The sequence below is a fragment of the Rhinatrema bivittatum genome, chromosome 3, assembly GCF_901001135.1.
Source record: "Rhinatrema bivittatum chromosome 3, aRhiBiv1.1, whole genome shotgun sequence".
NCBI classification, from domain to species: Eukaryota; Metazoa; Chordata; class Amphibia; order Gymnophiona; family Rhinatrematidae; genus Rhinatrema; species Rhinatrema bivittatum.
In genome coordinates, this window is record NC_042617.1 from 237,077,787 (window position 1) to 237,092,406 (window position 14,620).

General features: G+C 47.0%; 1 protein-coding gene across 5 annotated transcripts in view; it reads left to right on the forward strand.

The window, feature by feature from the left end:
* The window catches only part of NPHP1 (nephrocystin 1), a 382,880-nt gene that overhangs the window by 59,646 nt on the left and 308,614 nt on the right, over positions 1 to 14,620 (forward strand). For all 5 annotated transcript variants that reach the window (XM_029594329.1, XM_029594331.1, XM_029594333.1 and 2 more), the window contains exon 4: positions 2,881 to 3,091. In XM_029594329.1, coding sequence (XP_029450189.1) covers positions 2,881 to 3,091 — 211 coding nt within the window. The remainder of the gene's footprint in view (positions 1 to 2,880; positions 3,092 to 14,620) is intronic.

Consider the following 14,620-nt stretch of genomic DNA (forward strand, 5'->3'; position numbering starts at 1 on the left):
GGTGCAAATCTCTGCAGGTACTTATTCCCGAGGCAATTTTCAAAGAAAAAGTATGCTCATACTTTACCTTTGAAAATTGATGCAATGCCTGTGGGTAAAAATACCTGCAAATTTTGCACCAATGCAGGTAGTTTTGAAAATTGTCTCCAGAGAGGGAAATACTGAAAAAGATCAAACACTTCTTGGAAAAACTACTTCAGTAGAAATAATGACGTACCATCTTCAAATGCATTTAGCTGAACGACTAACAAGTTTTTCAGCTAAATGAAAATTTGGCCACTTATCCAGCTAAATTCTAGTTGGATAACTGTTTGTCCGGTTAAAATTTGACTGGATAAGTGAACGGCATTAGAGGGCAGACCAGAGGCATTCCAGGGAGTAGTTGAGTTAGCTGGATAAGTTAAGTTATCTGGATAGAACTCTACCTGGGCCTTTACTATTAAATCTGCAGTGGCTCCCACTGAGTGCCAGATGCAAATTTAAAAATTTGTCTTTGGATTTTAAATCATTAAAAGGAGTAGGCTCATAGCAATTGAGAAACCGTTCAAGCTGGTATAAGCCTAGCAGAAGTTTGAGATCAATGAAAGGGCATCTTCTGAGAGTTCAGGAGGTTAAAATGTACCGACATTCCCATTTGAAGACAAGATCTTTTTCAGGGATGGTCCCACAATTTTGGAACAGTTTATCATCTAGTTTGAGAGAGGAAGTGGATATATTGAAATTTTGTAAGGTTTTAAAAACCTGCCTGATGAATGATATTATTCAGCAAGGTTAATGGATTTATGGAGGTTTCTCTGTTATTCATGAAGAATTTGTGTATTTAATTGTTTTAATATACCGTATTTTTCGCTCCATAAGACGCACCTGACCATAAGACGCACCTAGGATTCAGAGGGGGAAAATTAAAAAAAAAAAAAATTGTGCTAAACCGGCTCTGCGTCTGGGCGTCTTATGGAGCAAATTAGGGGAGTGCATAGCTTTTTTTTTTCTCCCCATTTTGTTTTCGGGTCTGGGGAGGGCCATTTCGGTCCACTCCCCAGATCAGAAAACTTTTCTTTCTCTGGGAACCCCCAAACCCCCCCCCCCATCCCAACCCTTTAAATTAACAACCTCCACCCCCCTGACCCCCCAAGACCTGCCGACTTAATTTACTGCAAACCCCCACCCTCCTGACTCCCCCAAGACCTGCCGAATTAATTTCCTGCAACCCTCCACCCTCCTGACCCCCCCAAGACCTGCCAAACGTCCCTGGTGGTCCAGCAGGGGTCCAGGAGCGGTCCGGGAATGATCTCCTGGGCGTGAGCCGTCGGCTGCCAGTAAACAAAATGGCGCCGACGGCCCTATGCCCTCACTATGTCACTGAGACCGACCGCTGCTATTGGTCGGTCTCAGTGACATAGTGAGGGCATAGGGCCGTCGGCGCCATTTTGTTTACTGGCAGCCGACGGCCCTATGCCCTCACTATGTCACTGAGACCAACCAATAGCAGCGGTCGGTCTCAGTGACATAGTGTGGGCATAGGGCCGTCGGCTGCCAGTAAACAAAATGGCGCCGACGGCCCTATGCCCTCACTATGTCACTGAGACCGACCAATAGCAGCGGTCGGTCTCAGTGACATAGTGAGGGCATAGGGCCGTCGGCGCCATTTTGTTTACTGGCAGCCGACGGCCCACACCCAGGAGATCATTCCCGGACCCCCGCTGGACCACCAGGGACGTTTGGCAGGTCTTGGGGGGGTCAGGAGGGTGGGGGGTTGCAGGAAATTAATTTGTCAGGTCAGGAGGGTGGGGGGTTGTAGGAAATTAAGTCGGCAGGTCTTGGGGGAGTCGGGGGGGGGGTTTGTTAGATTTTTGTTTGGTTTTTTTTTTATATTCGCTCCATAAGACGCACATACATTTTCCCCCCACCTTTGGGGGAAAAAAAGTGCGTCTTATGGAGCGAAAAATACGGTATGTTGTAAATTGTTTAGGAAGATGTACCGTAATCTCTTAGGTGATAATAAATGATTTTTAAATAAAAATAAATAAATAAATAAAAAACGTTGGTCATCCCATAGCGTTGTCCTAAAGTTAGCCAGATAAAGTTATCTGGTTAACTTTAAGATAACTGGATATATTTAGTGGTGTGGCTGTGTCACTCAATATACAGCACTAGATAGCTGGATGAGTTTATCTGGCTAACTAGCAGAGCCACACAGCAGCTGAATATGGATGTTATTAAATAAAAAATAACAACAAGATCTACGTATGATCAGCCTTTTAATAATCATATCTAAGAAAACCAACATAACCTGCCAGTTAATGTCAAACTTCATGGTGTTATTTGTTTCTAATCATCAGTCTTCAATTCTATCAGTCTACAAATACTACTTTTTTTGGTATATATTGCATATAAAAATTGTCAAAAGTAGTTATCCAAAATTACAATAATACATTTTCATCCCATCAGAGTCAAGCCTGACTGGGCATAACCGAAGAAATTTTTGTATCTGCGTATATTTAGCAAATATTCAACAGGAAACTGCCTGAGTTGTTTCCTTTTGAAAATTCACCACAAGGTACTGGGTACAGAAATAATCTTGTACCTTGTGAATAGGTGGTTTCATGAAACTTGTCTCCAGAATGACTGGGGGCTATATTATATCATGCTCTGCCTATATAATTAGTGTGCAAACTAAGTGCCAGGAAATTTTGATGATGATGAACTCCTGTTTATTAGAATTACATTGCCTGGGGATAACCTGGCCAATAACAATTCGCCCTGGTATTTTTTTTTTAATTTTTTTTTTACAATTTTTATGCTTAGATTTCCATGGTTCCTTCCTTTGTTTTTTTTTTGTTTTTTATGTTATGTAATACACTATTTGTGTTCCATGCACAGAGATGGGAAGGTTCAAGATGTTTCCCAAAGAGAACAGGAAAGTGGTGATGAAGAAGAAGATGATGACGAAGAAGAAGGTAGTGAGGAAGATGACGAGGGAGATGCTAATGATGAAGATGAGGATGAATCTGATGAAGACACAGGAACTGTTAGAGAATTTATTACACTTGGTGATTTTCGTTCTCAACAAGAAGGGGATCTTACATTTAAGGTAAAAGCAGCACTACAGATTTTACAATGTGAATGGCCAGCTCTTCTTCCTGAAGGCCACATACAAGTCTGATTTTCAGACTGTCTGCAATGGATATTTATTAGACAGTTTTGCTTCCTTTTTCTTTTTGGCCTGGCAATATTTTCGTCTGGGCTTACAGCATCGTGTGCTTTCATTCAAAAATACCTAGGTTTTATCATCATTTTCTGACTCTCCCACCCAATCTAACCCAGCCATCTCAGCAAGTTCTTGGGCAGAGACCACAAACCGTGGCTGTTTCCAGAATCTGATTACCAGGAGGTTGATCTTCAAAAGGTTTAATCAGCTAACTTTAGGAATTAGTGTTAATCCTCTGTTTTTTAAAAATGTAGCCCCACTGACCAGCTAAATTTAACTTCTTAAATTCAGAAGGCAGGCAAATTTAGGTTTACATTTGCTAATTTGCAATAAATTGCAATAATACATGAAAAACAGCGTTTTTTCACTCAATAATTGCATATTGTGGCATCATGCGATACTTAACCCAAAAATTATCCCCTGTTGAAGTTGGCTGTTTTGCATGCATACATTTTTCAAATACATGCAAAGCAGCTAATGCATATGTAATACCTATATAACTAAAATAACACAGCTTGCCAAAAATAAGGGAAGTCGCATTATTGTAACTACAACTCAGAAGTTGTAGATATTTTTCCATGGGAGTATTGGGACACTAATGCATGTGCTGATGCTCCCATGCTGATATTTAAAGGGCCACACAGCCCCAAAATAACCCTCTATCCCACTGTGCCAAAATCCCAGTGTAGAGGCAGCACCACCTTAAAAAAGTTACAAAAATAGAAATGAATGTCATGTGGTGATGCCCAACCTCCTTGCCAAGCCCCTCCCCTTTTTTCAAAATTGTCCCTTCCCCCCCCTTTGAAATGAAACATCTCCCACTCCCCCAGTATCAGCCTCCCATCTACCCTGAATTTCCCACCATACATTATACTCCCTGGTAGTCTAGTGGCCCTACCCCCACCTCTCCTTTCACATAAAAGGAATCTCTGGTGGTCTAGGACCATCCTGTAGCCCCCCTTACCTTAGAAGGGCATCCTGGTGGTCCAGTGGCGGCCTGGAGTGCACTACAGAAAAAAGAAAGGAAAAGAGAAAAACAGATTACCAAAATGAATATTATTACAATAAAATTCTACCCTATTGGCTTCTCTGCTTGCTAATAGATGTGTTTAGTCCATTGACTGAAGCTGGCACATGGGGCATGATTGGGCTCTGTGACATTATGGAAGAGTTTTCCAAAGGGCTCTACAGAAAATTGCTTCCTAATGTTATATGACAAACTTTACAAAATCCACTGGCAGGAGAGGGGGCTGCCATGGAGATAATTTTTACATTTCTCCAAGGACAAGCAGGATGGTAGTCCTCACGCAGGGTGACATCATCAAATGGAGCCCTGATGTGGGAAAGTTATATCAAAATTTCTAGAACATTGACTAGGCACGCTGAGCATGCCCAGCTGCCCTATACCATGTGTCCACATAAGGTTCCCTCTCTACTCTCTCTTTTTATGCAGAGCTGTAAGTCTCGCAATGTGAGTGAGCTTATTTTTGGCCTTTTTTGGCCTTGTGGAAAACTTTCCTTTTTTTCGTGTTTTTTTTGCAGATTTTTCTGTGCTATTCCATCGCTGGGTCCCTCTCGGTACCATTCCTGGAGTACACCTTGTCAGGGTTTTCGGCTATTTGTGTAAGTTTCCTTTTGCGGTTAATTCCCCATGGCAGCGGTGCATCAATGCCTTCCAGCCATCGTTGCCCTGCCGCCATCGTTTATGCTTTGTGCCCCTTGTTTCGTTCGATATGTCCATCAAGGATCCTTATGAGATATATATCCTCTGTCTGGGGATGCCACTTACATGCCCAGATGACCTTGAAAGAATGTCTGTTTCGACTCGACAAGATGGAACTGCTCTTCAGGTCGAAGACGTCTGAGCCATCGGCATCAAAGGACCAAGGAGTTGCACCGATTGTCATCGAGTAATCAACATCGGTGGGACTGTTGGTTTCATCAATGCCATCGGTAGATAGTGGCGTAGGAGACTGACCACTGTCGATCTCCTCTAGGCCGAGGACGTCAGATTCCTTGTCATCGGCCTCAGCACCAAGGAAAGCCTGGGCCGAGTATTGCGAGAACTGAAGAAGCATGAAAACTGGTCCCCATTGGCGCACAATGCCAGGTACGGGGATGCACCGTCTTACCATAATGCCCACGAAGCGACCCCATGGCGAAGAATACCAGACCTCCATCAGTGCTAGGGTCCACGATGGTGTCCACTGGTCCTGATGCCAGTCACTGTCACGGTCTGGCCATCCTTCCTTCCTCCCAGTCAGTGTTGGCATTGGAAAATTTTGAGAAGGAGCTGGAGCGCCGAGTCCAGCTGGTGCTGGACTGGGCGCTGCAGGGCTTTGGTCCTGTGGCCCCGATGGCACCAAACTCGGTGTCACTTGCCTCGTACCACTTCTGGAGAAGTTCAACGTGCTCATTGGTGCATTGCTGACTCAGCTGGTTCCTGGGACAGCATTGGTGCCCGGTGGGGCACCGAGGGTCCCCCCCTACCAATACTGTGATCATTGCTGGTTCCTCCAAGGTTGAAACTCCAAAGAGGCTGGCAGAGATGCCGAGGCCTGCTGCCTCTCCCCCATCCAGTTTTTTACCAGTGCCTGCACCTCTGGACAAAGGCCGAGCACCTAAGAACTCATCCCCTGTTGCTTACAGCAAGGATGAGGAACCCTATGACCATTGGGGGGATGATGCTTCAGAGTCCTCCTCCAAGGCTCCGAGGGTCTCCCATCAGACCCTTCTCCTCCAAAGGACCTGATCTTCGCAGGGTTTGTGAAGGTGATGGCGGAAGCCATCCCATTTCAGTTATTAATGGAGGAAGATGCCAGGAACAAAATGCTTGAGATCCTCCAGCATTTGGAGTCTCCTAAGGAGATCGTGATGGTCCCAGTGCATGAGATTCTTAATTAGGTGTTACTTGTCCTGGCCGAGGTAGGCCTGCGTCCGGGCCTACTCACCTCAGGAACCCAGCTGTCAGCCCCGGTTCACCTTCGCTCGTGGCGGTGGGCAGTTGCCATCGTCCCTGAGCACCTACAGCCTCCTCTGCCGCTTCCGACTTCTCTGCGGTTCCTCCCTGTGCCCGGCGGGCCTCCCTGCGTGGGCCGCGGAGAGACATCGCTATCCTGCCTCCTCTGGGCCCCGGCTTAGGCGCGCGTGCGTGCGACTCCCGTCCATTTAAAGGGGCCGCGGCGGGAACTTAGCCCGCGGCCCCGGATGATGACATCGTTCGGCCTCTGTATATAAGGCAGGGCCCAGCCACTTGTTCCCTGCCTTGGCAACAGGTCTCCATGATTGCTCTTGTGCTTGTTGCCCATCGTTCCTGGTTCCTGCTCCTGTTTGCTCCTTGGTCTCCTCCTTGTTCACTTGGACTGATCCTCTATACTGACCATAAAAATCTCGAGCATCATCGGCATGCCCTGCGTCTTAATGCTCGCCAGGCCCATTGGGCATTATTCTTCTCGTGATTTGATTTCAAGCTCCGATACCATCCGGCAGAGAAGAACCTCCGAGAAGACGCCCTCTCTCGTTCCTTCGATCCTGATGACTTCCAAGAAGAACCAAGTCATATAATTGACCCTGCTTGCATCTGCCTATCTGCCACCGTCATGGTCCCAGCTGGAAAAACTATTGTGCCTTGCCAGCTCCGAGAAAGGGTCTTGTGCTGGGTGCATGACTCTAAACTTGCCGGTTATCCAGGATGTGCACGAACCTTAGGGTTGCTCCAGCGTTACTATTGGTGGACCACCATGGTCTCAGACATCCGTGCCTACGTGGACTCATGTTCTACCTGCACCCAGCAGAAGCCTCCAGTAGGCCGACCTTGGGGCCTCCTCCAGCCATTGCCTGCACCTGAAGAGCCATGGACTCATATAGCCACAGATTTTGTAGTGGACTTACCGCCATCCAAGGGGAATACGGTCATCTGTGTCATTGTAGACAGATTCTCCAAGACGGCTCATTTTGTGCTGCTACCTGCCTTGTCCTCGGCCCCGGAGCTCGCATGCCTCTTTTTCCAACACGTGTTTTGCCTTCATGGCTTGCCCAAGATATCGCCTCGGACAGGGGACCTCAGTTGTCGCTCGCTATTGGAGCTCCTTATGCAAAACGTTCGGTATTAACATCAGCCTGATGACCGCATATCATCCGCAAGCCAATGGCCAGGCTGAGCATACCAATCGCTCCCTTAAAAATTTCCTGCGGTCTTACCAATGATCAGCAGGACATCTGGGCGGAACTATTGCCTTGGGCAGAATTTTCTCACAACTCCCATGTTGCAGCAGCTACCGGAGTCTCTCCGTTTTCCATAGTCTATGGCAGACAACCTCTGCTCCCATTGCCAGTTCCGCTGTCAGTGCCCTCGCCGGCAGCCCAGGCCACAGCTAATGTTCTACAGACACTTTGGACTCAGACGAATCAATATCTTCGTCAGGCCACTGCAGGTGCAAAGAAAACTGCTGATGCCCACCATTGTCCGGCTCCAGAGTTTCAGCCAGGCCAAAAGGTCTGGCTGAGTGCCCATTACATTCGGCTGAAGTTACCTTCTCAGAGGTTTCCACCCAGGTACATTGGTCCATTTCCCGTGTCCCGGCATATTGGGCCAGTTAAGTACCAACTCCGGTTACCATCCACCTTGGGTATACACAACTCTTTCCATGTATCTCTGCTCAAACCTGTACTACTTTCTTGGCCTTCTCGTAGAGCTCCTGCTCCATCCCAAGTTTCTACCGAGACCGATACTCCTTATCGGGTCCAAGAAGTACTTGACGTCTGGAGGCTGCCGTTGGGAGTACCTTCTCTCGTGGGAAGGCTACGGTCCAGAGGAAAACTCCTGGGAACTGGCTAATAACATCCTGGACAAGGGATTCCTCCTCCAGTATCATCATGCCCATCTGGGTAAACCCAGACCTCCAAGAGGGGGCGTAATGGGGTGGTTACTGTTACGTGTCCCGGCCATGGTAGGCCTGCGTCCATCCTACTCACCTCAGGAACCCAGCTGTCAGCCCCGGTTCCCCATTGCTCGCAGTGGTGGGCAGGCTGCCTTCATCCCCGAGCGCCTGCAGCCTCCTCTGCTGCTTCTGACTCCTCCGCGGTTCCTCCCTGCGCCCGGCGGGCCTCCCCGCATGGGCTGTGGAGAGACACCACTGTCCTGCCTCCTCTAGGCCCCGGCTTAGGTGTGTGCACGTGCGACTCCTGTCCATTTAAAGGGGCCGCGGCGGGAACTTAGCCCGTGGCCCTGGATGATTACATCACTGGCCCGCTGTATATAAGGCAGGGCCCAGCCACTTGTTCCCTGCCTTGGCAACAGGTCTCCATGATTGCTCGTGTGCTCGTTGCCCATCGTTCCTGGTTCCTTCTCCTGACTCCGTTCCTGGATCCTGCTTCTGACTCCGTTCCTGTTTCTTGTTCCTGTTTGCTCTTTTGTCTCCTCCTTGTTCCCTTGGATTGATCCTCTGGTTTTGACCCCTGCTTCGTTAGACTATGCTTGGACTGATTCTCTTACTTTGACCCCTGCTTCATTGGACTACGCTTGGACTGATCTTCTGGCTTTGACCCTTGCTCTGCTTCCTGGTACCTTGCTTGCTTAGCTGCCTGCCCTGACTCCAGTTGCCTTGATCTTCTCTATAGTATCCTTTGGACTTGGCCTTTCAGGCTTTGGACTATTGTTACCTAGACGCCTCCTGTCTTGTCCTGTTCCTGTCGGCATCTGGGTCTCTGGAACCCTGCCTCGTCCGGACCATCCTCGGTCCTCCGATACCTCTGCTGGTCCCTGGCGTACCCTTGTTTTCCACCTACTGGGAGTCATCATATGGAAGCCTGCCTAATACCAGCTGTCCCCGGCACCCAAGGGCTCAACCTGCGGGGAATGAGGGTTGGTATTGGTGAAGCTCCATTTGGCTTCCGTCTCCTAGCCTGCTCCACCTCCCGACTGTGGGGACCAGTACAGCTTGCCCTGTGGGTAGTGTCAATCCCACCTCGGGCCAAGGGTCCATCATCTGCACAACATTAGGTGCTGCTGAGGATATGGGAACATCCTGTCACAGTGTTAAGAAGAAGGTATATGGGGTCTACCTCATCCAGAAGGCTGCCGAATTCAATAAGTATCTGCTGCCCCACCAGTTGATGGTGGTCGAATTTGCCCTCAAGAGGGCCAAGCACTCTCGGACTCATTCCTCTGCACCCCTAGGGAAGGACCATAGTGCGATGGATGCTTTTCGGAGGAAGGTGTTTCAAGGTGCGCTGCTTATTGCCCGCATCGCTGCTACCAGCACCATATGAGCCAGTACTCACAGGACATATGGAAGCAGATGTAGGAGGTGGCTGAGCAGCTGCCTCAACATCAGCAGGACATCCTCATGTTGCTGGTGCATAAGGACCTGAAGTGCAGAAAACATGAGGTCCGAGTGACCTATGATGTTTTCAAAATGGCATCGAGTCTCTGCAGTGGGAATCGGTGTCCACAGAATGACAAGGCTGCAGGCCTAGGATCTTCGACCAGAGGTACTTACTGATGTGCTGTGTACTGGGGAAAATCTCTTTGGAGATAGGGTAAGGGACACAGTGGCCCAACTTTGGGACCACCACGAAACCTCCAACAACTCTCCACCAGCACTCTGGATCCATCCTCCTTCTCTGGGAGGCTGATGAAACAGGCCAAGGAAGTCTTTCTTTCACTGAAGGAAGTACTATCCTCTGCCCCCTCTCTCCTGTCAACACCATCAGTGCCATCCCAGGCAGCAAAGAGCCCCCAAACCCCAACCGGTGCCTCAGTCAACTCCAGGGATGTGGTTTTGGCTGGGTCGTAGGTAGCATAGGCCTATCGTCCATATATGGGATGTTGGACCCTCCGGTCAGGGGCAGGCTGCAGTTCTTTGCGAACCACTGGCCTAGTATAACCTTGGACCAGTGGATTCTTTCTATTGTCTGTCAAGGGTACCAATTGAATCTATTGGGTGTCCCACTAAATTGCCTTCTGTACCTCTCTTGGGGCTGATAGCGCATCAGGACGTACTACTAGTGGAGCTCTTCTCTCTCTTAATGGCCAGGCGGTCAAGCCTGTACCACCAGGGCAAAGATGGTGGGGATTTTAGTTCAGGTACTTTCTGACACCAAAGAGAATATGAAGACTCTGTCCCATCCTCGACCTAAGAGCCTTGATCAAGTTTCTAAAAAAATAAAAGTTCAAAATGGTTTCCCTGTGCACCTTGATCCCCCTTTTACAAAAAGGGGACTGGCTATGTTCCCTCAATCTAAAGGACGCATATACTCACATCAAGATCTTCCCCAGTCATAGGAAGTATTTGCACTTCTAGTACCGGGTGTTGCTGTTGGGCTAGTGTCAGCTTCATGAGTCTTCACAAAATGCCTGGCTGTGGTGGCAGCACACCTCCACAGGCTGGGAGTGTGTTTTTCCTTATCTGGACAGTTGGCTGGTCAAGAGAACATCTCAGGCAGGGGCCGCCAGGTCCATGTGCTTGACCATTCAGGTGTCAGAGTCACTAGGGTTCATTCTCAACTACCCAAAGTCCCATCTCAACCCGTCACTTCAGTTGGACTTCTTAGAAGCCCTGCTAGACATAGCTTAGGCCAAAGCCTTCCTGCCTCGTCAAAGGTCCATCACTTGATGACCATCATGGCAGAGATTCAACAGAGCCAGCAGGTATCAGCCTGGCACATGTTGAGGCTGTTGTCATATGTTATGCATATGTTGAGCATTACTCTTTGTTTTATTTGTACTTGAATTTGTTAAACCGTTGTGATGGCTACACCAAATGAATGATGGTATATATAAAAAAACGAAAAATATGCCACAACCATCCATGTCACTCCCTTGGCACTTCGAAACATGCGCCAGTCCCAAAGTTGCAGTGGCACCAGGCCATTCAGAGCCTCCAGTACTGCATCCTAGTCACCTTGTCTCTCTGGTAATCATTATCCTGGTGGCAGATACTTTCAAATTCGTCAGGGGGATCTCTTTCGAAGTCCCCCTACCCAAATTTTCTTAACCATGGATGCATCCACCCTGGGATGGTGAGCTTATGTAGATGGGCTCAGCACCCAGGGTTTCTGGACCACTCAGGAATGCTCTTGTCAAATCAACTTCCTGGAGCTTTGGGCGATCAGATATGTGCTATGGGCTTTCAGAGATCAGCTGTCCAACAAAGTTGTCCTGATCCAAACCGACCACCAAGTAGCCATGTAGTATGTCAATAAGCAGGGAGGCATGGGATCGTACCTCCTGTGTCAAGAAGCGGTCCAGATCTACTCATGGGCCCTGTCCCATGGGATGGTGCTCCCTGGCCGAGATGGAGAACATGGTAGCAGACAGGCTGAGTTGAGCCTTCAGATCCCCATGAGTGGTCCTTGGACCAAGGGGTAGCAAATCAGATATTCCACCTCTAGGGGAGCCCAGACGTAGATCTGTTTACGTTCTCCTGCAACAGGAAAGTGCCTCAGTTCTGCTCCCTATACAGGTCAGATGGCAAACCAGACTCTGACGTCCTTGCCCATCATTAAGGCAAGTATCTTCTGTATGCGTATCCTCCGATTCCCTTAGTGGTGAATACTGTCTTGAAGCTTCGCGAGAACAAGGGAACTATGATCCTCATAGCCCCCTCAATGGCCGAGACAGGTCTGGTTTCCACTCCTATGGTAATTGTGCATCCAGAGACCTATCAGCCTGGGGACTTCCCCAGATCTCATCACTCAAGTACAAGGCAGGCTGTGACATCCCAATCTTCAGGCCTTGTCGCTCACAGCCTGGATGTTGAGAGGTTAATCCTGCAGCTGCTTGATCTTTCAGAGGATGTGTCTTGGGTCCTAGTGGCTTCTAGAAAGCTTTTCACTAGAAAGTCCTATGGACTGCAGTAGAGGAGATTTTCCATGTGGTGTGAGCAGAAGGCCCTAGATCCATTCTCCTGCCCCACACACAAACTGCTTGATTTATCTTCTACACCCATTGGAAGCTGGCTTAAAGACCAACTCGTTTAGATTTCATCTCAGTGCAACTAGCACATACCACCAAGGTGTAGATGGTGCACCCATCTCTGTACAGCCTATAGTTGTACATTTCATGTGAGGCCTGCTTCAATTGAAGCCTCCCCTAAGGCCTCCTGCTGTGTTTTGGGCCCTCAAAGTGGTTGCTCAGCTTATGAAAGCTCCTTTTGAGCCTCTGCACACCTGACCTAAAGTACCTGACCTGTAAGGTTATATCTTTGGAGGCGGTCATCTCAGCGCGCAGGGTCAGTGAGCTCCAGGCCTTAGTGATTTATCCACGTTACACTACATATTTTCATGATAGGGTGGTCTTGCGAATGCCCCCTAAATTCCTGCCTAAGGTTCTGACAGACTTAAGTCTTAACCAGTCCATTGTCCTGCCAACATTCTTTCCCAGGCCCCAATCGCTCTAAGGCGAATGAGCACTGCAAAGTTTGGACTGCAAGCAAGCCTTAGCCTTCTATCTGGAGCAGACAGAAACCCATAGACAGTCCACCCAACTTTTTATTTCTTTTATAAGAATAGGTTGAGCATTGCCGTTGCCATATAGACACTATCCAGTTAGCTAGCAGATTCCATTTCCTTCTGTTATGCTCAGGTGGGACTTCATCTTGGGGGTTATGTCAAGGCTCATTCTGTCAGAGCCATGGCAACATTGTTGGCCCACTTGCGAGCAGTTCCCGTGGAGAAGATCTGCAAGGCTGCGAATTGGAGTTCTCTCCAAAGATCATTACTGTCTGGATAAGGATAGCTGACGCGACAATATGCTCAGCCAATCTGTTCTTTGGAAACTGTTTGAGATGTAGAACCCAACACTTCCTGCCTAGGGCCTGTGGTTTGGATTCAGGCTGTCTCCACCTCTGTTACCAACAGCACCGGTGTTGTTGTGCCCATTGGCACCTGGTTGGGTGTCTGTTAGTCCCCTTTTGTTTTGAGGAGCAGCTTGTGGCTAGGGATTCACCCGTGTGTGAGGACTACCATCCTGCTTGTCCTTGAAGAAAGCAGAGTTGCTTACCTGTAACAGGTGTTCTCTGAGGACAGCAGGATGTGAATCCTTATGAAACCTGCCTGCCACCCCATGGAGTTGGGCTTCTTCTATTTTTTATTTTAATTATAATTCTATGTTACAAGGGCATGCTCAGTGTGCCTAGTCAAAGTTCTAGAAACTTTGACATAAGTTTTCCGTATTGGGGTGCCATCTGATAATGTCATCCATTTGTGATGACTAACTTTCTGCTGTCCTCGGAGAACACCTGTTACAGGTAAGCAACTCTGCTATATCCCATTCATACCCTCTGGTTTTCTATTTCTTTTGAAGGCAAAACAAGGTCTATATTAAGAAAATTGTCTTAAAGCAAAATATCCTTTTTCTTGGGGGACTATTTGATCTTTCCTCTGAAGTGTAGAATTCATTTTAGCTGCAATGGTGCTATTCTTGTTTGGAAAGATTTGTAATCAGTAAAGGTAGACAAGAAAAAATAGTAACACCAATATGGAAGGCCTAATTCATTATCTTCAAAGTTTTTTTATACTTGTTTTGTAAAAAAAGAGTATGACTACCTTAATTATTTATTTATTTATTTACTTATTTATTTATATTCTTTTTTTATACCGACGTATAGCTGAGTGCCTTCACCCCGGTTTACAGTGTAACAACTTCATACAATGAACAGGTTATAAATTATAACACAATATAAACATAGTTATAACATCTCGGCAGCAGCAGAGTATAACATGTTAGAATGAGACAATTTAAGGCTTAATTTAGAAGAAACTTATTAAAGAAGTATTAGAGTTCAAGATGAAGGTTGATATTGATATATATATTGATCATATCAGTCTGTGAATGATTGTCTAAACAACCATGTTTTTAGTTCTTTTTTTAATGTGCTGGTATCCTGAAAATCCCTCATAATTCAGCATATAATAGTGTTTTACAGGGTAGATTCTATTATTTATGAACAGAGCAAAGTCTGAATTCTCATGAATGAACATGCTATGGATTAAAGCAAAATTGAGCATGTATAGGAGAGAAACAGTCACAAGAGAATACCTAGAGTAATTTTGAATGGTTCAGTACAATCATGAATTTAAAGAAAATTATTGTTCATGCTAAATTATTGTCCATAGCAGTGCCTACTTCTCAACCTACTAGTTCATTAGGAAATGAGCTTTTTTGTCCTTTCACCTGAGAAGGTGATACCATTAAGTCCATGGAGGTGAATGATACATTTAGGGGGATGATCAACTTCTGGCGAGAATGGTACCATTGCAGCAAGGACTGGAGAGGAATGACAGAGCAGTAACTAGCTCTATAAAAGGGGAAATATTCCAGGTACTAAACTAATTTATTTATTTTTTAAGAATAGATTTTATTGAATTTTTTGAAGTAATTTACACCACTGGACAATATATCAACATTCA